Source organism: Falco cherrug, chromosome 14 (genome assembly GCF_023634085.1).
Source record: "Falco cherrug isolate bFalChe1 chromosome 14, bFalChe1.pri, whole genome shotgun sequence".
NCBI classification, from domain to species: domain Eukaryota; kingdom Metazoa; phylum Chordata; class Aves; order Falconiformes; family Falconidae; genus Falco; species Falco cherrug.
Window position 1 is genome coordinate 8,234,280 of NC_073710.1, and position 24,537 is coordinate 8,258,816.

The following is a 24,537-nucleotide window of genomic DNA, read 5'->3' on the forward strand; positions in this document are numbered from 1 at the left end:
AGGGAAACATGTCTGCCAGCTGGAGAGCTTGAAGATGTGAACTGGGGGATGGAGCAGTGGGTGTATGCACACAGCTGGGATTGTGCTCTGTTGGGTGCTCCCTCTCGGGCCCTGTCAGTTACAGGTGTGAGTGTGGTGGGGTGCTACAAAAAGTTAAAGCACGTGGGCAGGCTGGAGGCATTTCAGAGGTGAGGTTAGCAGGAACACCGGAGTGAAGTGGGAGGTTCCTGTGGTGAGGATAGAGAGGAGAAAAAATTCATTAGAAACTAGGCTTAGTTACTTTCACTGCTCAAGGAACTAGCTTCTATTCAGTGAAAGGCAAACGCTTAGTAGCACTGACCAACTAGCAATGCACTGATCTGATCCAGGACTGCAAGACTCTGTCAACTTGCCTTTTTTTTTAGCAAAAAGTTAGTGTGTGTTTGCAAGATCAAAGCTTTAACCACAGAGATACTTTGTATGAAGCCAAACAGACTACTGGAACTGATAAGCATTCTGGTTCTCATATCTAAAAATACTACCTGCTATTATAGAAGCTTTTTTCCTTGTTGTCTATGAAGACTACCTTTTTTGATGTTTCCACTACCAAATAGACTTCCATGTGTTTAAAAATATATCAAATATTTGGCCCTACTCTGTACTAAAATCTAAGGGTGGAAAAAACCTCTAATACTGATGACATGTTGCTTCAGGATTGTGTCCTTCCTATCCAGGATAAAAATAATACTTCACCATAACCTTTTTCCTTAAGCATTCCATAAGTCAACCCAACTACGGGTGGGCTGTCATTGCCGTGTGTATCACTCCTCATGATTACTTAAAGGAAAAGGCTCAATAATCGCTGCATAGCTACAAGTTGTGCAGGGAAAAAAATATGTGCAGTTATGCTCCTATGGTTGTCATCCTTTGCCGATAAACAATTGGCATTATCTATACTTGGGAGGATTCTTAAATAGTGGGTTTGGTACATATTGCACTGCATCACTACAGTGACGTATTTTAAAGAAGCTGCCTTAAAACTTATCTCAAAAATCTGTGATTAAGAGCAGACTTGGCAGATTCAACGTAAGAATGTTACACAAAAAGAAGTGCTTTCTGGTCATCAAAAGGAATGGGGAGGATAGTGAGAACCATCTTGGATAACCAACTAGCCCAGAAAATGCTTCAGTCACTCAAAACCTGACGTAAGCTAGCAGGTACATAATACATATTTTACTGAAAACAAACGGTGGCTTTCCTCTGGCGAGCTTCTAATAGCTTCAGCAGGTGGACGGGATCCTAGCCCAGCACAGCAAATGAACGCACACTGGTAGTGACACTGATTTCATCCAGTTCGTGTGCTGGAAGTTACGGATGCATTCAGGGCATCGCTGGACGGGGGCTTAACCTGAATTATGCAGGTCTTTGAAGAGGAAGAGACTGGAGGAGGGGTTTGTTGTTAGCAGTCCCTTAAAATCACCGGAACGTTCCCGTGCGGGACGTTACCGGCCCCTGTGAGACAACGCCGCTTCCCGGGGCTGCTTCGCCTTTCGGAAGGGCATCGGCAGCTCTCGCGGCAGCCCCAGCCGGGCCTGCGAGGCCTCGACCCCGCAGATGCCGGCGTGCCAAGGCGCCTGCTGCAAGCGCGGGGGGGCCGGCGCCGCGGCACACCGGGCGCGGCAGGGCGAGGGCCGGGCCCGTGGCCTCTTCCCCGCCCCGGGCCCGCTCGCTGGGGGGGCCGCGGGGGACCCTGGCGGGGCTGGGCGGCGGCACAGGTAAGAGGCGACCGCCCCCCCCGGCCCCAAGGGACGGGTGACGGCGCGGAGGGGGCGGCCGGGCGCTCGGGTTCCCCGCGGGGCGGCGCGGCCTTTGTTCCCTGGGCGCCGCGCCGGGAGCCGGGCGGCCCGGCCTGCGCGCGCCGCTGCCGGGTGCGCGTGCGCGAGGGCGCTGCCGGCCGCGCGCTGTCGCCCGCCTGCCCCGGGAGCGCGCCTGGCAGGCAGGAGAGCTCCGCCGCAGCTGGCGCGCCCCCCTGGCGGTGTCTCCTCGGCCGGCAGCGAGAGGCACGGAGCGCGCGGTCGGTTCGGGCGGTCGCGCCGGGCACCGAGCGTCTCGGCCAGAGCGGCGCAGCCAGTCGCCCCGCAGCCCGCACCATCGAGGGAGCCAGGCCGCCTCAGCGGGGTCCCGCCCAGCCCAGCGCCCACAGGTGAGCGCGTCGCGGAGGGGAGGCCGAGCGGCCTCGGAGGGGCGAGAGCGGCTGGCCCGGCGGGGCCCTCTCCCCGCCCGGCGCCCCCCACCCCGCGGAAGGCCTCGGCGCGGCCGCGGGGCCGGCGCGGCGGCCGCTGAGGGGAGTCGGGACCAGGCCCCGCCGCGGCCTAAGCGCAGCCCGGGCGGCCGGTTTCCTGCTGGCGGCCGGGCCGCGCGCCGGGGGCTGAGGCGGCCCGGCCCGAGGGGGGCGAGGCGCGCGGGCCCTTCTCCTCCCCGGCCGGGCCTGCGGGTCCCGAGGGGAGGCGGAGGAGGGAAGCGGCGGCGGGCGGCTCCGGGCCCTTCCGCCGGGCTATTGTGCGCCAGGCTGAGGCGGCGGCCCGGCTCGGCTGCTGCGGAGGGCCCGCCGCGCGCGGGCCTGGGCCGCGGGGCTGCCCCTTTGTGGGCTCGGCCTCGGCCGCGCCGTGCGCTTTGTGCTGGCGGCAGCGGAGCGGGCCCGGCGCCGGCTGCCGGCGCGGCGAAGGTCAGCTGGGCCGCGGCGGCGGGGGGAGGCGGCGGCGGCCTGCGGCTCCGGGCCCCCGCGGCGCCCCTCGCCGCCTGCGTCCTGGCGGGCCCAGCCGCCGCAGGAAACAGGTTGCGGGAGTAGATGGGCCGCTGGGTGCCCCTCTGTGACATTTCCTGGGAAGGCTGCCGTCTCCCTCTGCTCTAATCCGGTGAGAGCAAGCAGTGGGGGAGATTCTCGCTCGGCCTACGGGTTCCCCCGCCAGATAAAAGGGCTGGAGACGTGTTTTCTTCTTTTCTGTGGTTTAAAAGGACAGGAAACAATAGCGTTTGTAGCGTAAGGCAAAGCATTGGAAGCGTTGTTTCAGGAGGAGAACCAAGTTTCTTTTCCGGTGGTGAACTGGTGGCACATCTATTATAAGCTCGCATTTTATTTGTAAACATACAATATTTCTCCCGTGTTCTCTCTTCAGTCTGTTCCAACCAGTCTGGGCAAATACTGCCTTTACTCCGTAATGAGCAGTTTACTCATATAGATAAAGTGACTTAATTTCTTGAACGCAGCAGATGAGTGGATGTTAGGAAGCTCATAGCTAATTGGACTAGGTCATGAAGGACGTGGGATATTCCACACGTGGGACATGGTTTCAGTTGTCTGTTTATGTCCCTTCTAATGAGGCTAATGCGATGCCTTCCAGAGAGGGAGGAATAGTGGAAGGGGCTGTTCTCAACCCTAAGCTATTTAAGCTGGTCTTCAAGAAGATGTGAGCTGTTTGAGGACAGGTAGACTAATACAGAAGCTTTTAGGATAAAACTTGGATCTCTGGACTAGTCATCTGTTGCAGAAAGTAACTTTGGGGAGTATACCTACATAGTAAATCGATTAGTTCTACTTTCATCATTTGTTCCACGTTGTAACATTGATGTAAAAATTGAGTGCTAGAAATGATAATTGCATTAACTTCAGTGGAAGCTCATGTCCTTAAATAGCTTTAGCGCTTTTCATAGTGGTGAAAAATTATAAAGGAAAGCAGAAGGATAAGAGTCATCCATCAGTGGTATAGTTTTAGCAATCTGTTGTGACCCAAGAATTCTGAAACTGATAAAATGATGAGCATTTTGGTACTGAAAGTGCATGTCATGAGTAAGTTTCTTGTCCATTAATCTCTTATTTCTGTTGGTAAGATTTTAATGCTGTGGTCTAATTAGACTGTACTAGAGGAGGTAGCCCAGAAATTCAGTGGCTCCAGCTAAGTAGGTGTGAACTGAGGAAAGTAAATATTTTAAATAACACAAGTACTTTCCATACTTAGGTTTGAGTACAGTTGCTGCTGTCTGTTCAGTGTGAATTGAGAAAGAGAATACTGCTCAGATGTCAGACACCTGCCTCTAATGTGGAAGAGGGGGAAGCGTGTGCATATTCACGTAGGAAGCAGCTCATTCGGGTCTGAAAACTCAAAGAAATCAAGTAGGACAGTTTTATGAATTCTGGTATTTTCATGAAACATTCTGGAAGACTGTACGTGCAACTTTTATGAGAAACGTGCTGTTTTTAATTTTGAGTTAGAATCACTTTGCTCTATATTTCTGCTTCTAATAGTGTTTGTACTCTTGTAACTGTCAGCTTTAAAAGTTGGACTGAGTTTTGCCAAAAAGGTTATCAGTGCGTGTTTTGCTTTAATGGTTGTCATATTTTCAGGAGCTAAGATGAACCAGAATAGGCAAGGTAAATGAATGGTATGTGAAAATTCTGGACACATGTGAGGAACTCTGTTCTGAGGTTATGATGCATGTACCCAGTCTGCAGAAAGCCAAAGTGAAAATTCTGTTTCCAGCTGCTGACTGAAGTTACCTGAATTGAAGCCCTGGTTGGTGCTGTTAAGTGCTACCTGCTGCAGAGAAACACTAGCAGTGAAGTAAGGATGCTGGCAAGCTCTAGTTCAACCATCACTTGGGGCCTAAAGCTTAGGATCTCTTCTCTGAAGTTTAGAGTCTTAAACATTATGAACATTGTAAATGCAGGGGATGGTCTTTACTGGGTTTTTAAAAGTGTTGCTTTGGTTTTTGAGGGAAAATGAGCCTTTAGAAAAGTGTAAACTAGTTGTGATTAAAGAAAGGATAGTAAGAGATACCCCTTTTGACTCTTAACAGAAGCACACAACAGGCAGAGACATATTGTTATCTTGAATAAAATGTTTTGTTTCTTTAACAAAAAAAAATAGGCGGTAAGCAGTCTACCCTTTCGAAGTGTACATACTGTTCATGTCTTAAATGTACAATGTCATGAGACAAATACAATTTTGATACATGTCTTCTGTGTACAGTGTCACATCGTGGACTAGAAATGGAGAGATGTGCCTGTATACTGTGTTGCTACTGGTAGATGTTATTGCAGGTTTACCTGAGTATTTCCTGTTAGGACTTAATTGCATGTAACAAAAATCTTCACAAGCCATTGACTTGGGGTTGTTTTATACCGTGCTATCGTGTGTTTAGCTGTTAACTGTGCTAGGTAAAGAAAGAAGACAAAACCTAGCATTAATGCCCTCTTAATACTCTTCAGTTTTATGCCACACAATATACGTATGTATTTTCTAGTTCTAATCCAGACTGCATACTACATCTCTGTAATGCCCAGGGGAAGTGTTTTAAATATATGTCTGTTTGAATTAATCTAAAAAATGGCAATTCTTTGTGATACCACAGGAATAATGAGAGATTTGGTTACTAATTCCACAGTACTTTAATCAGATAAAGTGCTAGATAAAAAAGATAAGCTAACCAAATGGTGTGCTTCTGATTTTCACTTGTTTGTAGAAACTGAATACAGAAGCTGAGGTTGGCTGTGTTTTTAGTGGGGAAGTTAAATATTTTTTGAATGGTGAAGACTGTGTTTGCCCTTTTGCATCTGGAAATGCATTTTAAAAAATTACTCTGGATATATGCCTACAGGGAAATAGACGTAAAAAGAACAGCAAATTCATCTACAGAAAATTGTTGACCATTTCTTTTTTTGCTTGCCTTATCTAGAAACAGGTTTGTATGTTTTCTTGTAACAATTGATGACCTTGCTGAGACATGAAGAAAACCGAGGAGAGTGTTGTGATAACTTCTGCTGCTTAGAGAATTAGTCATCAGCTCCTCCAAAGTGAAACTGCAGTTCTTTGAACTTTGGTTTGTGTGGCATTAAGTCTTTAAGTTAATAAAGTTATTTTCTACAGTTCTTGCATACAGTACTAAACACAGCAAAAATTCATTTAGTCTTTGATGAAAGACCACAGTAGTTTGTCAGTGTTTGTATTTGGTTTTTTGAGCGCTGTAAAGGAGGAGCATTTTGAATGCCACACTTTTTAAGTGTTATTTTCAAATATGTGTTCATGTGAAATATGTCAAAGGAAAACTATATATGAAGGAAAATTGTATGTTAAATTTTGCTAATGTAAAGGTTGTCAAAAGGTTGAAAAGGCTTTCACTGTAGCATGAGTATTTTAAGACAATTTAGTGTGCAATTAAGAAAAGGAAAGCTTGAAAATAAATTCCTTTATGTAAAACTTGGTAGAGCTGTTGTCTAGCTTAGTAATATAGGTGTATTAAAAGGCTTATCTTTGTTGTTTCAGTTTACTCTGTATTACAGATCTTTCATGAGGGAAAGTTCTGTGTCTCTTGTATTTTGCAAGAGGATGACAACTGAAATACGAGGTTTCTGAGTTCTTTTTTTTAAATCTTGGCACATGTTGCTTTATGCTGAAATGTGTAGGTACTAATTTCAAGTGGGTTTTAAAAGTTAGTTTTTCCTGTGATTTTTCTAAAAGTCAGTTAATATTGTTTCTAAAATACGTGATTAGTTGCTGTTAACTCATCAAGTGTTAGGAAAGAAGACATTACAGAAGATGTAGCATTTCACAAGCTATAGCATGTCCAGGCTACAGTTCTGCAGTAGCTAAAGACAGTTTCTGTCCAGGCTACCAGTGATAACTTGCAGTGTTGCTGTCACCAGTGTGCATGAGAAATGCACTGAGTTTTGTCCCAAGTTTTGTTGAAAACTTAATGGCCTGTGAGGAATGGGTAACTGTTATATGGCCAACTTCCCAGAGAAGCTTGCTGCATGGTGACGTAAGAGCCACTGCTGCTGCAAGAGGTGTCATCCTCTGTCATTGTGGGAATGCTGGGGATCACTGGAAGTGCAGGCTTACAGCTAAGAGAGAATAGTCGCGCCCTCCATTGCCAGCATGTTTTTGATGTCTACCTGGTGTGCCAATGTAAGCGCTCCTGGAGTTGTGCAAGACTGATCTTGCTGGGTGTGTTACCTTAAAGAGAAAAAAAACTAATGGGTAAAAGGCAGGCAACGCAACCATTCAATTTGATGGCAGCTTGCTTTTGTTTGTTTTAGAAATGGTGAAATTGCACTCTGACATACAGAGCGTGCGTGCTTGGAGTTGTGGAGCCTGTATCTGGTGGATTATTCTTTGTGCTATGGGTGAACCATTTTCTTCAGTTGTTTGTAATGGTATCCAAAAGCTCTTAAGAATTGCTCAGTTACAGTATTTCTTAAAAGTGCTATTAGAAGAACTTTTAACACATGTAATGTTGCTACTTTCTCTTTGAAAGGTAATGACTATAACTCTTGTGTTATCAGTTTAGAACCAAGACTTTAATCCTGCCCTCAGATCTGTGAAAATGGACTCTCTGATTATTATTATTATTTTTAAATGTCACTACCTCCTGTCATTTTTTTGACTAGAAATAGGACTCGGAATTTGCAACAATCTTATTATCCGATATTTTAATCTGAAATTATCTAATGTTGTTTTGGAAATCATGTTTGAAACACGCATCAACAAACAAATGCACATTGAAGCATATATAACCCCACTTTCAGGTGTGAACTTCTCATGTTTAACTTAAGCTATTTTGAAAGTTCATGTGAAGTTGTTCACTTTTGCCTATATATGAGCCTTAAGTCTTTTTCCTTTCCTTCTTATGTGCATGTGCAGTTGTCGTGTAAAAGCTGTGAAAATGCTCTGCTCAACTAATCTTTTGATTTCTGAATGTTTATTTTGAAATATATATTCACATATATGTATTATATATGTAAAATCATTAGAGTAAAAATGACTTTCCCAGGAATTTTCCCCTTTTTTGTGCATGAAGGTGTCAACACGCTTCAGAGTTACTTGTGTGGGGTTCGTCTCTACGTGGCTGATATCTGTGTGATTATGCAAGTACTTTAAGGATGTAATTTGAAGACTGGTTGCATAGGTGTGACTAGGGAATGATTTGGCTGGCAGATGTTGATGATGTACTATAAATTTTTAGTCTGGCTTCGTGCTTGGTCAAGTATAATCTTTAGAAAGGAAATTTTACAAATAAAAAGTATGCATTTCATAATAGAAGTTGAGACAGACGTTCTTCTACAACAGCACCTGTAAAGTAATAATTTTAAAAGCACTTTTATGCGTATTAAAACCAGCTGCTGCCCTATACAGCTTGATTTTAAAGTCAGGTGTTCTATTTAAGGAAAAGTTGTTGTTCCTTGTACAATCATAGTTCTTCCATGGATGTACAGGTGCTCATCTACTAAAGGAGTTGAGTGTGTGAAAAAAGATTATTTCGTGAAGGCTGATTCTTAATATGCATATGAGGAAGTAGACTTAGGGTTGCCTGTGAAACTTTAGATTTTTTATTTCCTGATTTTTGAATGCTTGATCTTCCAACCTAATGTGTTTTTGTGACACTCCTGTAAAAGGAAAAGGCTAATAAGTACTGAAGTTTACAGTTGTGCTCTAGATAGTGAATCACTGTTAGAATTTCGTGTTTGAAATTCAGCACTGCAGCATAGACTCAGGTTTCGATTTAACTACATAACAGAAGAGAGGACAATATTTTGCAGAGAAAGACATAACGATAGATACTGTATTTTGAAGGTGCTGATAAAGAGCATTAAGTAGCAGAAGGGTAACATCTACTCCTGTCACATCCAAACCATGTATAATACCTTGTGTTTTATTTTCTGATGCAGACTCAGGCCTGACTTCAGAGTGATTATGGTTGAATTTTAATTTTGTGTGTCATGAAGCATTTCCGAAGCAACACAAATAAGTGAAATAGTAGATGCGTTTTACTTAGCATTTGAGGTATACCTGATCAGAATTTAATGGCACTAAAAGAACATATAATTCTCTTGCCTGAGAGCTCCTTTTCTGCTGAATTTGAATCACTTGCTTCAAAAGCTGGGTAGTTGGATCTTCACAAAGCAAGCAGAGGGATTTTTTTTTTTTTTTTAATACAAGGATCCCTCTGAAGAAATGTTATTTTATTTGCTTTCCACGAAATGTCAATATGTTGTTGATGTCACAGGAGGCCTTCAGATTAAATACAGTAGAATTAGGGAGAAGGATGTAGCCAGTGTCTCCTTAATTCGTCTTTTTAATGTACAGAATATGAATGGATAGAGGGCAGTTATCCTGTGAGTAGGAGTTGGAAAGTAAACAGTGAAGTTTGACAGTTGCTGACTGTACAAACTGAGATGTTAAGTAACTTAACATAGTGTCCTTTAGCATATAATGATATTTAGTTATTACTAACGTGAATTAAATTTGAACAGGGTCTAGAGTTAATTCAGTATCCTTACCAATTTATTTCATTCCCTTTTGCATTAGTGTCTGAGGCTCACAGCTACTCAGGGTATTTTAAAGCCTGTAAAAGGCAGGGAAGTACTTGCCTGTGGTGACTCAGAAGCTTGTGACAGAGCAGGAACTAAACGCAGGTCTCCCATGCCACAGACTACTGCTCTAGTACCACTAATCTTTCAAGGTTTCAAGGAATGCTTAATCTTTGCATATAACATGTTGGTCTGTAGAGTCAGCAGTTCAACCCGTTTCTGTTACACCTCGGGCTGATAATACTTGCTGGAAAAGTGCTCTTATTTGTGAGATAAAGCCACATTCTAAAACACATGTTTTCATGAAAAGCAGTAGATCTGTTGCTTTGTGCAGGAGTGTGACCTTGTCTTGTCAGTAGCCAAGTCTGAGGGTTTGAGCAACACTGTAGTAACAGTTAAAAAAAAGATTTTTAATGGTGGTAGTTGAATACTTGTGCAGCAGAGTTACGGAAACAGTTGATTCAGAACTGATGAGTGGGGAAAACCTTTAAGTCAGTTAAATGTATTGGTTTTAATAGAGGTACATACGCCTCAAAGAATGGATTCTAGAAACACAAGAAGATGGGAGTTTAAAGAAATCAAGTACTGAAAAGTTTGGAACCATGGGAAGTGTGAAAATGCCACTGTGTTTTTGCACTTCTTTTGCTAAGGTGTTACATTGGTTGCACTGTAAATAATTTCAGTGGTCTTTGTTTTCTGCCTGCAGTATACCAACAAAATATAAAAACCTGTGTCCCATCTTAGACTTCCATAGCTTTCCTTTTGAATTAGTTATCCATAGTAGGAAAATCTTACTTCCAAAATGTAGAAATGCCCATTTAAAAAATATGGACTCGATCCTTTACATTTTAAGCATTAATGTGTTTTGTTCTTTGTGTTGCATGTGTGCGATAATATAAAGGCATCTTTATCTGACATTCTGCTAAATGTTCTTGCTTCTGAAGATTAACTATCTGGATTTAAAAAAAAAACCCACAACTTGTAAAAGCTCTTCCTCAAAATGACTAGAGATTCTGTGTAGGTTAGCGCTAGAAGTTCTGAAAATACTAATTTCTGATGAGTTAAAAGTTAGGCTTCCAGTGTCACCACTCTGTGCTCCGTGATGCTGGATGTACTTTGTACTTCTGTGTAGATTTCATGTTTGACATACTTTGGGGCACCGAGATCTGTACTCTGGAATCAGTGTGTCAGTTCTCCGAGCCTTCCCTTACACGTTCACTCTCCACAGGTCAGATTGCCATTCTTCTCCACTGTCACCAGGACTGCATACAGGAATACAGAACAAATGAAGGATTGCAAGAATAAATTATTATTTAACATGGAAATATGTATGAACCTAAGCAATGCACAAGATGGAGAGATCTTTATAAAAATAGTCGATGTACGTAGTCCTGTCCCAACTCCTACAGAGTCTTTTTGTGTCATTCTCAGTCTCTTTTATAGGCCAGGTGCTCCTTGATCAGGTCTGGTTGTTTTGATGGTCTGCTCCCTAGTACTATTTAGTTATGCACGGAAGCTATTGAGCATAAAATAGGTCTTGAATTTGAATTGGAATAGTTATCACAGAAAGGCTTTGTCTGTAGAGATGCATCAGAGTACAGGTACTTCTTTTAGTTTAGCCTTACTGGATTAAGGTAGGCGCTTCCATGCCACACCCTCTTCCCTGTGTCTGCCACAAACACAGGGGTGGTGATGCAATATTGCTTGGCAATTACAGTATGCAGTGAAGAATATAATTTTTGCAAAATCAGACTGAGGAAAGAAACAGCCCCCAAATTGTCACACTGGTAGGATTTGCTGTTAACATTTACAGAGGGTTTTTTGGTTGGTTGGTTGGTTTTTTACTCATAAAGTGTAATTGGGTACAGAGCTCATCTATGATATTTTGTAGAGCAGAATTAAATGCTCCTGCTTTAGATACTTCTGAATGGTAGTATGTGGTAGAATGAAAAATAATTTGCTTTCTTTTCTGGTGCTGTTACTACAATTCACTTTGTAGCTGATCGTCCTGTATGCCTGCCTTACTTTTTACTGCAACATGCTATGTCTGGAACTTTGTAAGAGGTGACTGTCTACCTGTGTTCATAGAAATTACTGGGCTGAATTGTTGGAAGATGATCCTGATGCAGCTGAGTTCAGTGTACTCTGTGCACAGTGAAAGGAAATCAGATATTACTAAGAAATAAAAACTGTTTTCTCTGTTATTTATTCTTTAGTCGTCTGTATTTCTTACGCAGTTTTAATTTGCTGTGTAGTTTCTGACATCTTTATTTTGAAACCTGTACTTCTGCTTTAGCTCAGTTAACTTTACTGTGCTCAAACTATGGCAGGCTGCAGAAAGGCACGTTTGGCTTGGTATCTGAGAAGGCTAGTGTGGGACAGCTGCCGATTTTGAGTTCATACCGTAGTGTATCATGCTATAGGTTCCATGTGTGGGCATGCTGGAGGTTCAGGTGTCCTGTGCCAAGGAAGGTTCTGGCTATTGACTGGCTGCTGATATTGGCATTGAAGATACAGAACTAAAGAATGTAGAAAAGAGAAGACTTCTGTCACAGAGCACCACTTTAGGTCCAGCACGAGCGAGCAGTATTTCTGTATCACCATCTTCATGCCTCTTTGTAGTAGGTGGGCTTCAGCAGTGTCAAGGGGATAAGTTATTTGTTTTTAAAAAGGAAGAATATGGTACAGTCCAATTTGGAAGTGGTCCATGATCTTTCTAATGCAAGTGTTTGGTTTTGATTTGTATTTAAAGAATGAATCTTTTCCCCTGTGTGTTTGTTTAACTATATATAATGGAAAAGGTGGTGTGACTGGCTAGTTTGCAGCTTAACTTGATTATAATAGATCAACAAATATCCACCAGTTTTTGCTATTGTTACTTATACCAGTTTGTGTACTGTATTGCTGTGTTTTCTTTTTTCTAGTGGTGGCATTTGATAAATTGGTTTTAGTATAGCTTGAATTTTCTTTATATTACCCCTAGCTTTTTCTTTCTGTACTGATTCCTCTCCTCCCAAGCTGAAAAGATGGGGGAGATAAGCATCCTATTTTGCTTTATGAATTATTGATCTGAATTCACAAAGGAGCCTATTTTCTTACTTAATGCTGCATGTAAATATAAGACTTGAAAGTTGAGATGTTCTCTGATTATGTAGAAAAGAGTGAGTGAACCAAACGTAATTTTTTGCTATTGATCAGACATTTCTAGTTTTCATTCTAGAACGAAATTTGATGGTTTATCAGTTAGTCATTTTTTCTCTGAACTTTGTTCCTCAGCTTGGCTTTCTTTGCAAAAATGGAGTATCATAGCAGTATAGTTTCTGATATTCCATGCTAACTTGGATCTTGATTCTCTAGAATGTGGAAAATTCCGGTGGGCTAGAGTACCGGCTATTCAGTTTTTTAAATTGGGGAAGTTCTTTGTTGCATTTAAAAATTAACTCGATAGTGATGGTACTAGTTGCTTGCTGATACAATTTTTATGTGGTGGTTGTTCCTCCTTAATTTTACATTACAAAGTGTTGGAAAGAAAATCTTTGATAGCTGTTGATGTTTAATATTCTGGCATAGATAAGCAGGTGAAATAGTGATAGTGATGGAGCAGAAGGCAAACGGTGCTAGACAAGGCTCAAGTTTTTGTGTTGGATTAGAAAGAGGTGACTATAATTCGATGGGTGTAATAACATTGTTTGTGTTTGCATGGTGCTGTGAATTTGGAGATGATCTGGATTGCCCACTAGCAATGACTCAATTGGTGATTGTATGGTGTACAAGAGAACATATATGATAGCATCAGAAACATTGAGCATTAAGGTCTGGTGGCTCACTGTAGAGGTAGCCACGAAGAGCATGACTGATTCCATGATTTATAAATCCATTGGGATTTCCTTTCCTGATGATTGGAAAGAAGGGTTAGTAGGGAGTGGCTTGAGGTGTAAGAAAAAAACCTACTACCTGCAATTTCAGGCAGGCTGGGTCACTACAAGGTAGTGGAAATCGTTGTAATTTTGTATGAAAAGGAGATGAACTGGATAGATGACATTTTGGAAAAGGAAATTATCATGAGACTTGTCTCAATTTTGTAAAATTTTTTTTCTTGTTTTATAATATTGTGTTACATTGGATTGCTCTGGCTTTTAGTTATTATGTAGGAAAAGAGAAACCCTGAGGTGTCTGAAATAACAAACAGTATATAGTTAAGGGCATTAAAGAAAACAAGTGTCTGGAAGGATTGAAAAAATTTATAATTTGCGAATCAAAACCAGAGTGTGTAGAGACTAAATTGTGTTATGTAGTTGATTAATAATTTATGTCATGAAGTTTCCTAAAAGTTTTGAAGTAGGCCAGTAGGTGGAGAGGCTGTGTGTATGCAGGGATGTATATTTGTCTGTCCAGTGTTGTCAGATTTGCAGGAGCCGATGTGCATTTGGTATTGACCATGCCAGGTCTTTGTGATCTGACATCTCCCAAGAGCTGAGAGACATAATTTGATAGACTTCAAAATGGAAAAGCCTTGGCCCCTAGAATGTCTTTTTAAAATGTAAATAGAAATGAAAAAAACCTAATTTTTAAGAATAGTCGCAAGCTAGTCTCTGAGACACTTGTGCATAATACTCTTAGTGTGATACGTGTTTGATTGCTGGTGTGTAGTAAGATTGGTGACAGTAAGGGCAATATGTCATGTTTTCGGTAGTCTGCTAAAACGTTTTCCCCTTCTCTTTTGCTGTACATTGATGATCACGAGTGCAAGTGGGGACAGAGGAAAGGTAGATCCCTTGGAAAATTATTTTCAGAAACAGTAAGTACATGTAATTGAAAAGCTTGAGTTTCTGTAGTAGCGCTATAGATGTTGTCCTCGGAAGTTCAAGACTTCTCATAAATAAGCATCTATGGTACAAAAATACGGTATCCTAAGGATTTTGAACATGTAGTTAACCTATTGCTACTTCAGAAAATGCGAGAAAGTTCCCTACTTAAAAAACACTGGTACCCCTTTTTAGTCAGAACAAAATGTGCTTTTTAATTACCTTCATTCTCAAGGTAGTAATCACTTGGGCCTTCTGTATCAGTAACACTTGCAGTTTCTTGGTCATGATGTTAGGTACTTTGTGTGTACTTGGATATGTGTACACACAGCCACACCCCATTCTTGTTTCTAGCTATACACACACTTCTTTTTTTTTCTGTTGCATTGATGAAGCCTTCCTTCTGCCACTGAAGAAGTATTGGTAACATTTTAATCTTCTCAATTTACTGTTTATAATATTTTACCAAGTACTTATTGTTTATAATATTGTATAGAAGTTACCAATATTGGATTGTACAAGTATCTGACAATATTGACTAATCTTTCTGTATCTTCTTTTAAGTTCTTATTTACACCTGTTTAATGAGTACTTTCAACAGGTCCTTTAGCTTTTGGGTTTTGACATTCTTTGACTTACGTCGCATCTTGAAAAAAGTAACCTGTCAGGGTTTTTCATATGTTTCCAGTGCTCTGTAACAGGGTATTTTTTTTTTAAGAAGTCTCATTTTCAGATATGATTGTATACAGTTGAAAAAGTTGAAAGATCTTGTACTGCTGGTGGTGGCTGTAATGCAATAAGAATGCTTTGTGAATGGAAATCTCTGAATTCAATTACTTCTGAAATGTTGTTGAGAAAAAGATTTTACTGCATCACACACAGATATTGGTGATAAGGCGTTGTTTTCTGTCCTTGCACCACTCTTCAGCGTTATATAATCATCCCCGCCCCCCGCCATTAAGATGATTATACAGAAGTTTTGTGGGTTTTTTCCTAAAACTAATATTCAGTTACCTTCTCAAAAGCGAATTACAGTGTTAAATCAAAGTCTAATCTCATTTGATATGAGTGAAGATTTTGGAGAAGTGGAGGGTGTTCACTTGAATTTGTCAAAGGTGTCCCATGTTTCAGTGAAATGCAGGAGATGTGATTTCTAGAACGGTGTCTGAAGCTAACACCTTTGCAAGATGAGAAGCTAAAAGGGTATCAATCTATTTCCACATACCGTTAATTCCGTGGCCTGTGAGGTACATCACCTTTTTGAATGCTTGAAACTGCTTTCCTTATGTCTGCACCTCAGCCGAGCCTTTTAAACAGTGAATTGATTGTGTCTACCCATTCTGTCATTTTTTTACCCATCTGGGATTTCAAAGGCTTTCTTTCTTCAAGCACTGTACCTTATGTCGCAGTGTAGCAGAGAGATACAGCATTAGCTAACCTGGCCAAGGGCTTGCGGTCATGTTTTGGGGGACAGCCGCTTTGGTGCGGGAGGGAAAGCCTAGGGCATGTTTCGGACACTTCAGAACGTGCTCTTAGTTTCTCAAAAGCCATTTTAGCGCTGGTTTTCTTCAGCTTTGCTGTTTTGCTTGGAAACTTTCTTGAGTTTTCACTGGTGGGGCTGTTTGTGTATTGCACATCTGGGGGTTAAGCAGGAGCATGCCTTGTATTGAGTCTGCAGTTTTTGTTAACAGTAACCGGGCGTTCCTTGTACATGTTGTAGTGCTGCTACAAGCTTCCGCAGCCTTCCTGCAACAGGACTTGAATCTGTAGTAGTAGGAAAGCATTTTGAAAGATAATTTTCATTGCTCGGGTGCTGTAGCCTTACTTCTTATGTGACCGGAACAGTTTAGCGTAGTGTGTTGTTATCTCCACTGAAACTCGTACTTACATACTTATTGATGTGGTCTTACCGTCCATCATCGGTATTCTGTGATGCCAAAGCTTTGCCGAGCCCAGCGTGTGCATCGTGCAAGCGCGTTGGCTTGGTTTCCAACTCCCTTGTCCATAACCATTGTAATTTTTTAATAGTCCGTAAGGATATTTGAATGTGCCACATTGTTTCAAATCTGCTGGTCTTTTCCTTGAGGTTATGCTTTTGCTTAATTGAATAATCTTTATACAAATGGGAGGAAGATTCCCGTTGGATGGGTACTTCATAGCTCCATGGTGGGAAGTGAGGTATCCGTGAAAGAGCAGGAACAGGAAGGGAATTGATGGCCGAGAAGAGTTTGGAATGGAATCTATAGCTCCTAAAAACAGTTCGTTAGGGGAGATGGTCAGATCGGTGGATCTGCAAGTAGCTGAAAAAGAACCGGTGTGACACGTGTGGAGCACGAACGGCGCTGGTTCTGCATGGCGTCCGGGTGACCCGTAAAGGGAGTTGGGGGGCCCGCCTACACGGGGGCTCCGGGCCGGCAGCGAGGCGGGGTCCGGGCGCCCCTCGGGCCGCTGCTGGCGGGGCAGGGCGGTGCTGCCAGGCGGAGGCCGCCGGTGCCCCGGGCAGGGCCGGGCCGGGCCGTCCCCTCGAGTGCGAATGGCAGCCCCCTGCGCGCCCCCACTGCGCGCCGCCGGGCAGCGACGGGCGGCCCCGCCCCCCTCCCCGGGGCAGCCAGTGGCGCGGGCGGCCCCGCCCCCCTCCCCGGGGCAGCCAGTGGCGCGGGCGGCCCCGCCCCCCTCCCCGGGGCAGCCAGTGGCGCGGGCGGCCCCGCCCCCTCCCCGGGGCAGCCAGTGGCGCGGGCGGCCCCGCCCCCTCCCCGGGGCAGCCAGTGGCGCGGGCGGCCCCGCCCCCTCCCCGGGGCAGCCAGTGGCGCGGGCGGCCCCGCCCCCTCCCCGGGGCAGCCAGTGGCGCGGGCGGCCCCGCCCCCTTCTCCGGGGCAGCCAGTGGCGCGGGCGGCCCCGCCCCCTCCCCGGGGCAGCCAGTGGCGCGGGCGGCCCCGCCCCCTCCCCGGGGCAGCCAGTGGCGCGGGCGGCCCCGCCCCCTTCTCCGGGGCAGCCAATGGCGCGGGAGGGCCGCTCTGCCGGAGCCGCTGAGCCGGGCGCGGGGCAGCGCGGGCGGGGAGGAGCCGGCCCGGCGGGGGCACGTTGGGGAACCATTTTGGGGCGCCGGGCCGGAGCTCGGCCGGAGCCGGTGGATGCGGGGGGTGCGCGGCCGTAAATGGGGGGGCTCGGGCCTGAGGTGCTGACAGCAGCGCGCGGAGCGGCGCGGGGTCCCGCTGGGGATCGCGGCGGGGGTGGCCGGGGCAGCGCCCGGCAGCCGCCCCGCAGCCCCCAGCCCGTCTGCGCTGCGCGGAAGCGCCATGAGCCCCTTGGCGGCCGATGACGGGGAGAGCGGCCGCCAGTCTTCTGTGTGCCTGGAAGGGAGTCCTGTGGGCGTGCTTGCCGGGAAGTAACACCAGGAAGGGGAAAGGTAGCGACTCTTCAGTTGCGTTCTGCGCAGTGTTTTACGCTGGTTTTGTAGGAGCTGGGAAATCGCGTCCCTCGGGAGATCTCGGCGGCGTGTGTGTGTGTGTGCCCAGCACCGCCTTGAGAATAGTTGCTTCAACAGGTCGGTGCGTCCTGATGCCATCACGGACAGAGCTTTTCTTGATCTAGAACTAGGAAATCATTAAAATACGTTTTTGCCTTTTCACTCTCTCCGTTGGTTAAAATTTTTCAAACTTGCACAATCTTTTGAGTAATTCGTGTTGTAGAAACTAATACTTTTGAAGCTGACACCTGGCATACTTTAGTTCAGCACTGTTGCTTTGAGACGTATTCCCGGCGTGTGCAAAGATAACATAATAACAAATATCGCATATAGGGACTTTTACCCATAGTAAAGTTTTTGTAACCAAAAATATCTTTAAACTTTTTTAATATGTCTGTAGTTGTTTTTGCTTGGTTTGTAACTACGTTTTTGGTGGTTTGGTAGATTAACTGTATTATTACACTGTTAATGCTTTTACTTGTGATTGACTTGTAGTTTTTAAGATAGCTATAAAAAATGAACTCTGGCTTTTCCGTCATGATGTATTATTATTCATCTTTGTGGTAACAAGAGTGATGAAAATGTAGGCTTTGGGCAGGTTTAGGCTTGTTAAATTACAGTTTCTAGCTTTATCCAGTTTCTTTCTTGTGTGCTAATCTCAATGGTCTGGTTCACAGATTCCTCATTTTCTTGCCCTGCTCATTTGGACGGTCCTGTGTTGCGGAGGGTTTGCGTGAGGGCTGGTCACATACAGACCCGGTGATAAAGCAGGGCTGTACAGCTCTTCTCTCGAGTGCATCCGTAGCTTAGAAAGCTTAAGTGGGAAACAGGTCTGCGCATAAGGTCTCTTGCAAAGTTTGTAGGTTGCTTAATTTAACTGTTGAATGGGCTCTGAGAGGTGTAATTAAAGAAACCAGAGCTCACCCAGCTCGTCAGACTGCCTAGGGAACTGGTCTAACGCAGTGGTTTTCAGCAGTGTTATCTGTGGGTTACTGGGAATCCCTGGATCAGGACATATAGGTTCAGGTAAGGAGCAGCACATGCAAACTTTTCTGAAACGTGTGTGTTTACAATATTTGAAGGGAAACACTTTTAGAATTTTACATATGAATATGCATGTGATTTCTAAGCTCTTCCCAAGCGAACAGTGTGATCAGAATTTGTTCCCCTATGTGCAGTTATTCTCTGTGTATAATTTGTTCCAGAGCATAGAACTGCAGTGTGCCATCACGAGCCTCCCACCTACGGGTGCTGGGGAAAAATAGCAGCAGTGCTCGGTTGTCACAGAGGCCTTATTATTTGAATCCCCTTGCAACAAGCTGGTGTGGCATCACTTCCCCAGAACATATATTTGATTTGTCACAGACATCTTAAACATCTTAAGCTTTTCATCTAAGCTGCAATGCCTTACATAGAAAAATAAGGCCAAAAGATAGAAACAGTCCTGTCGTATCTCTACAGTTAAGGCCCAGCACTGAAAACCACTCTGGGTTTTTTTTCCTTCCTGAAGATGGGAACTGGATATTTCTAGTCCAGCAAGCCCAAGATAAACAGATTTGGTGGGGGACGAGGGGGGGGGATGAGATGATGCTGTTACTGGGCATGTGAGACTCCTAATATCAGTGACTGAACACCGAATCTTAGACGCTCATGTTTTTCTAGCTCTGGACTGGGGAGAGGTGCTTCTGCAGAAGAATTAGAAGCTACCTATGATTGCTTTGCGAATGTCAGGGGCTAAGTGTTATCGCATATTGGGATCCCTTAGCTCCTCTGCTTTGTGCCCTGAACAGTGCCTGTCTTACAAAGCATGCACAGTATGCTGCTTTGAGGTGTCTAGTCCAAGTATGAGTAAGTTTATGGGTGAAACTACTTTAAATATGGGAAGCTTGCCTATTGCCTGATATCTCCATGTCAAGTAGCAAGGAAATCAAAAGATGAGGTTTATTTTGAGAGCTTTATACATCCGTGACAGAACCAGAGCTGGTGTACTTGCAGAGAGGCACTTGAAGTGGTTAAGAATTTGACTGTGTAACAGAAGCCAATTTTAGATAGCATTTTACTTGACTTTCCTTAACCTACGAAGGTAAGGTTTATTTTCTCAAAATGGAGTGTTTATTTTTTCTCGTAGTACTAGTAATTCCTTTTGCACAAGAAGAAGGAGAGTTAGGGGGTGCAGGAAAAAGTGTAGCATTCATAACATTAAAAATACGGTACTTTCACTGCATCTGTTGAATGCTTGAGCAAGCTGTTTGCTCAGACAGCTGTTAACTTTTGTCTGGGGATGTTGAAAAGAACAGAACTTCAGCATAAACTCCACTGAATGTAAAACTTCATCAGCAGTGCCTTTTCAAGTTACTAGAAATGTTTGTGTACTTATGTGTTAAAATTCTCAAATTTAATCTTTTGAATGTCTGGTCTTATTTGGGAAATTCAATAAAGCAATTGCTTTTTTTCCCCCTTTAATGTTATCTTCACAAATGGCTTCATTCAGGAAGCTGAAGCAGTGGATGAGCTTTACAAGCTGTGGGCCTTATAGTAACAGTCTAAGGAAAATGCAGAGTCACTGTCCCATCCTGGGCAAAAAGCAGTGAAGTAACCTTTTTTGCTGTGGTTTTCCTTTCTATTGTTTTTCAATTTAACAACCCCCCCCCACACCCCTCCCAGTAAACATGATTACCGAGAAGGTCATACCTGGATGATCATTTTTTCATTAAAAAATGGCTAGTCTCTCATCTCACTAAATACACAGCAACTTAAAATTCAGCCGTACAGTTGTTCCATAGTGCTTCCAGTTGTTACACACAAGTGATCTGGGTGGAGCGTTTCGTAAATGTAATATTCAAAAAACCCAACCAAGAACAACAAACTTTGAGGATTTCAGTTACATTTGTAGCGTATCTTTACTCGTCTCCCTTGCAGCTTCCAATAGTTGCATTCCACCTCAGAGTGATTAGCAGAACTTCTTCACTTGTTAAGCTTGCGTGTCACACAAGTGTCTGTATCGTATGCGGCACAATCGATATCCTACACGTAACGTATTGACAGTTTGCATTACATGGTTCATTTTCATTTGTATCTGTCTCCTTTTGAGGCTTCTTTGTAAATCAAGAAATACTGTACATAGAGGAAAACAACATGTGTTTAGATACTCATTCTTTTTTCTCTCTTCTGTTACAGAAATGAGCCGTCAGACTGCTACAGCACTACCTACAGGTACTTCAAAGTGTACGCCATCACAGCGGGTGCCTGCCCTGACGGGCACTACAGCTTCCAATAATGACTTGGCTAGTCTCTTTGAGTGTCCTGTGTGTTTTGACTATGTGCTGCCACCAATTCTTCAGTGTCAGAGTGGGCACCTTGTTTGTAGCAACTGTCGCCCCAAACTTACGTGCTGCCCAACTTGCCGAGGCCCGCTGGGCTCCATTCGTAACCTGGCTATGGAGAAAGTTGCCAATTCTGTACTATTCCCATGTAAATATGCCTCTTCCGGATGCGAGATAACTTTGCCACACACAGAGAAGGCAGACCATGAGGAGCTGTGTGAGTTTAGGCCTTATTCCTGTCCATGTCCCGGTGCTTCATGTAAATGGCAAGGTTCTCTGGATGCTGTAATGCCACACCTGATGCATCAACATAAGTCCATTACAACACTTCAGGGCGAAGATATAGTGTTCCTTGCTACAGACATTAATCTTCCTGGTGCTGTTGACTGGGTTATGATGCAGTCTTGTTTTGGCTTTCATTTCATGCTAGTATTGGAGAAACAGGAGAAATATGATGGTCACCAGCAGTTCTTTGCAATTGTACAGCTGATAGGAACACGCAAGCAAGCAGAAAACTTTGCTTATCGACTTGAGTTAAATGGTCATAGGCGGCGATTGACTTGGGAAGCAACTCCTCGATCTATTCATGAGGGAATTGCAACAGCCATTATGAATAGTGACTGTCTAGTCTTTGACACCAGCATTGCACAGCTCTTTGCAGAAAATGGCAATTTAGGCATCAATGTAACTATATCCATGTGTTGAAATGGCAATCAAACCTCTTCAGGCCAGTGTTTAAAACCGTTGCATTTAATTTAGCAGAACCTAGGGTAACCATCTTTGACTGTCAGACAAATTATTTGGTAGATGGAGGGTAGACATATATGAAGGTAAATAAAAGGAAAGGCTGTTAAATTACAGGAAGCAGTTGCATGTAGTAACACTAATATATTTAAAATAAGTCAACAGTAAACCACTGAAAATATATATACACCCAAAATGGGCATCTTTTGTATTAAGAATTGATTCTACAGGAAATGTTGTAAAATAATTCTAAAAACATGTTTGTAGATTGATTGTACTGTTGAAAAGGATACTGTTTCGTGTTTTTGTTTGTGTTTTTTTCCTCTCCCCTTTGACTGACAAGCCATGTTGAGCAGTCTGGTCTCCGGCCGCTGCTTCCCCTCCTCCCCCCCACCCCCCCTTTGTAAGTCACTACATAGTATTGCTGCTGTTTGTGTATATTTTTTGTGTATTTGCTAATTTTTATTAACTTCTAGTTTTTCATTAAATAAATATGACTTTCTTTTCTGTAATTCAGGTTTTTCTCTTTTTTGTATCTTTTTAAAATTAATTACAGGTGTCATCTTTTGATATGCCTAATTGCTATGGTACAAGTTACATTTCTGTATGTTTGGTAAATTTTGTCTCTTTCCAGTAGTCAATTCATTGGTGATACTGTTCTTAATTGAGCTATTTTGTGAATGTACTGAACTCGCAAGGAGTACTTATGGTCAAAGATGTATCAGGAAAGAAAGCTCCTTTAAAAACAGGTCTAGATGTTGTTGTACTTTGAGTTATCTTCTACCAAAAAAGAACAATTCTTAAGAATTTTCTGAATTAAAAAAAATTCACGTTTCAAATTTAGACATGCTTAGAAACTTGATTGCATCCTTGTATTTGTTGGTTTTGCAGTGCAAAGAAGGTATTGTCTTACACAGTATTTGTAATTATAAAACCAGACCATTTGTTGGTTTTTGGGTTTGGTTTGTTGGTTTTTTTTTTTTTAAAGGCAGCCAGAATGAGATGTTTTAACTCCTTTTATATTTGTCGTTAAAAGAATACCTGGCAAATCCAAAAAAAAAAAAAAAAAAAACCCCGAAACCAAAACCACACAACTTTAGCTCAAAGTTTGACACATTGATATTCTTGCTCAGTTTCTTGTCTTCCCGTCTTTGGGTTGTTACTGTCTTGAACTGATTTTTGTATATCATTTTAGTGACATGATCCACATTACAATGCAAATAATCTCTCGCAGGTGTGATTCACCAGCCCTAAGGGATTTTGAAGGATATCGGGCTTTGTGCAGACTGCCTGTATGTGAAAATTTTCACCATGAATGTATATGGTATTTGTGTTGCAAAACATAGATGCAGAGACACAATAGAGTAAGGTGAAAAGCTGTTTCACCTCAAGCTGTTTGAAAGGAATCTTTGTCAAACGTAGCGGTAGTGGGCATCTGTTTGGGGAGGTAGGCTGGCTATGAACTGCTTTTGTAACACATTAAAATAGTTTATTTACTGTGCACTGTCTTTCTTATCTGAAGTTGATCTCTAAAGACAACTCTTGTTATTATTTTGATGCATGATGAGGTAAGTAGTTCTACAGGTAAGGAACATAAGATCCATCAGGTTTGATTAATAAAATATTACGGAAATAGTTGGCTTCGTGTAGTGAAAGTTTCAATTCTTAAAATTTGGTATTTCGGCTGTTTGAACTGTGCACAGATCTCATTTAAAAGATGTACCGGTACCTTGTGACGGTAGATAAATGCTTCAAAAAAATCCTGCAATCTAGCATTTTTTTTCCTTATGAACGTACAACTAATTGTTTGCAGTCTTTTAAATTCAGCAATTATTTGCACCTAATTAAGCTTGTCTGCATTTACCTCTGGCTTATCTTCTGGTCTTTGACAGAAACTTGGCTAAATATTTCAGATATTTTTAGAGTAATACACTGACTCACAGTCTCACTTGCTCACTCGTGCTTGGCTGGCTTGGCCTGCTGTTATCTGATTTTCAGCTCTGCAGTTCGGTTAAGAGAATCTAGTTAGGAGCCTGTGAGAACCCTCCGCAGTCTGGTGCTTGGGATGAGAGAGGAGCAGTGCTGCGTAAGCACGCAAACTGTGTAGGACTGTTTGCTGCTGCCTGTACTTGGAATGGTGCAACTTGCGTAGCGTCCCCGAAAGAACTGTGAATCTTAAAACCTTGTTGCACTGATCCACGGTCATTTCGTTCAGGCTAGAGTGGGCTGAAGATCAAGACTACTGGTGAAGGGGACTTCAAAACTTGCATTCGTAATGAGCTTTAGAAGCTAACTGGTATGGTCAGACAGTTCTTGTCATGTTTTACAGCTGACAAATGCTATAGCATAACTAATGTATGCTGACTTCCTGCAATGTAAACTAAGTAATTGTAAACAAAAACTCCATTTGGTGTTTAAAAAAAACCCACAGTGTAAAACATTTGATGTCCATCATCAGACGGAATGATTAAACAAATTATACTTAGGTCCAGATCCTCAAAAGTATTAGAAGCCTGATTCAGTGGATCTCCTCGAAAGAGTTTGAGGATCTGGTAAGTCAACTATGCTCTGTTATATATAAGAAAACATACTAGAAATCTGTACAGTTTACTACCGTATCTAAAATAAATGGTGTATTAAAGCCTGGCATTGTCTTAACATTAGCTATTTATTTTAGAAAGTACTAATTTACTTTGGTGTATTGGGAAAGAGTATTCAAATTTGTCTTCAACAGATGAACTGCAGTAGATCTTGCATTCGTCTACTAGCACTACCTCCGTTGTTTTTCATTGCCCTTCAAAAAAAGCCTTAAGAGGAAAATGTTTGACAAATGTGGATGTTAATGTCTGGGTTCTG

At 43.0% G+C, this 24,537-nt stretch overlaps 1 protein-coding gene across 5 annotated transcripts; it reads left to right on the plus strand.

The window, feature by feature from the left end:
- The first annotated feature begins 1,606 nt into the window (after positions 1 to 1,606).
- SIAH1 (siah E3 ubiquitin protein ligase 1) lies at positions 1,607 to 24,328 on the plus strand. Of its 5 annotated transcripts, none has more exons than XM_055726768.1 (2): positions 1,607 to 1,754; positions 20,792 to 24,328. In XM_055726768.1, the coding sequence occupies exon 2, from the start codon at positions 20,794 to 20,796 to the stop codon at positions 21,640 to 21,642; it is 849 nt and encodes a 282-aa protein (XP_055582743.1). In that variant the 5' UTR covers positions 1,607 to 1,754; positions 20,792 to 20,793; the 3' UTR covers positions 21,643 to 24,328. The 5 variants fall into 5 exon arrangements, with proteins under 5 accessions (XP_055582743.1, XP_055582742.1, XP_005444664.1 ...); XM_055726767.1 differs by lacking the exon at positions 1,607 to 1,754 and adding an exon at positions 1,910 to 2,182; XM_005444607.3 differs by lacking the exon at positions 1,607 to 1,754 and adding an exon at positions 17,202 to 17,554.
- The last annotated feature ends 209 nt before the right edge of the window (positions 24,329 to 24,537 follow it).

Excerpts from the sequence above, each read along its gene's own strand:
- SIAH1 (XM_005444607.3), top strand. The coding sequence starts at position 17,464 with ATGACGGGGAGAGCGGCCGCCAGTCTTCTGTGTGCCTGGAAGGGAGTC. Across the intron at positions 17,555-20,791 it reads TAACACCAGGAAGGGGAAAG|AAATGAGCCGTCAGACTGCT; the intron begins GTAGCGACTCTT and ends CTTCTGTTACAG.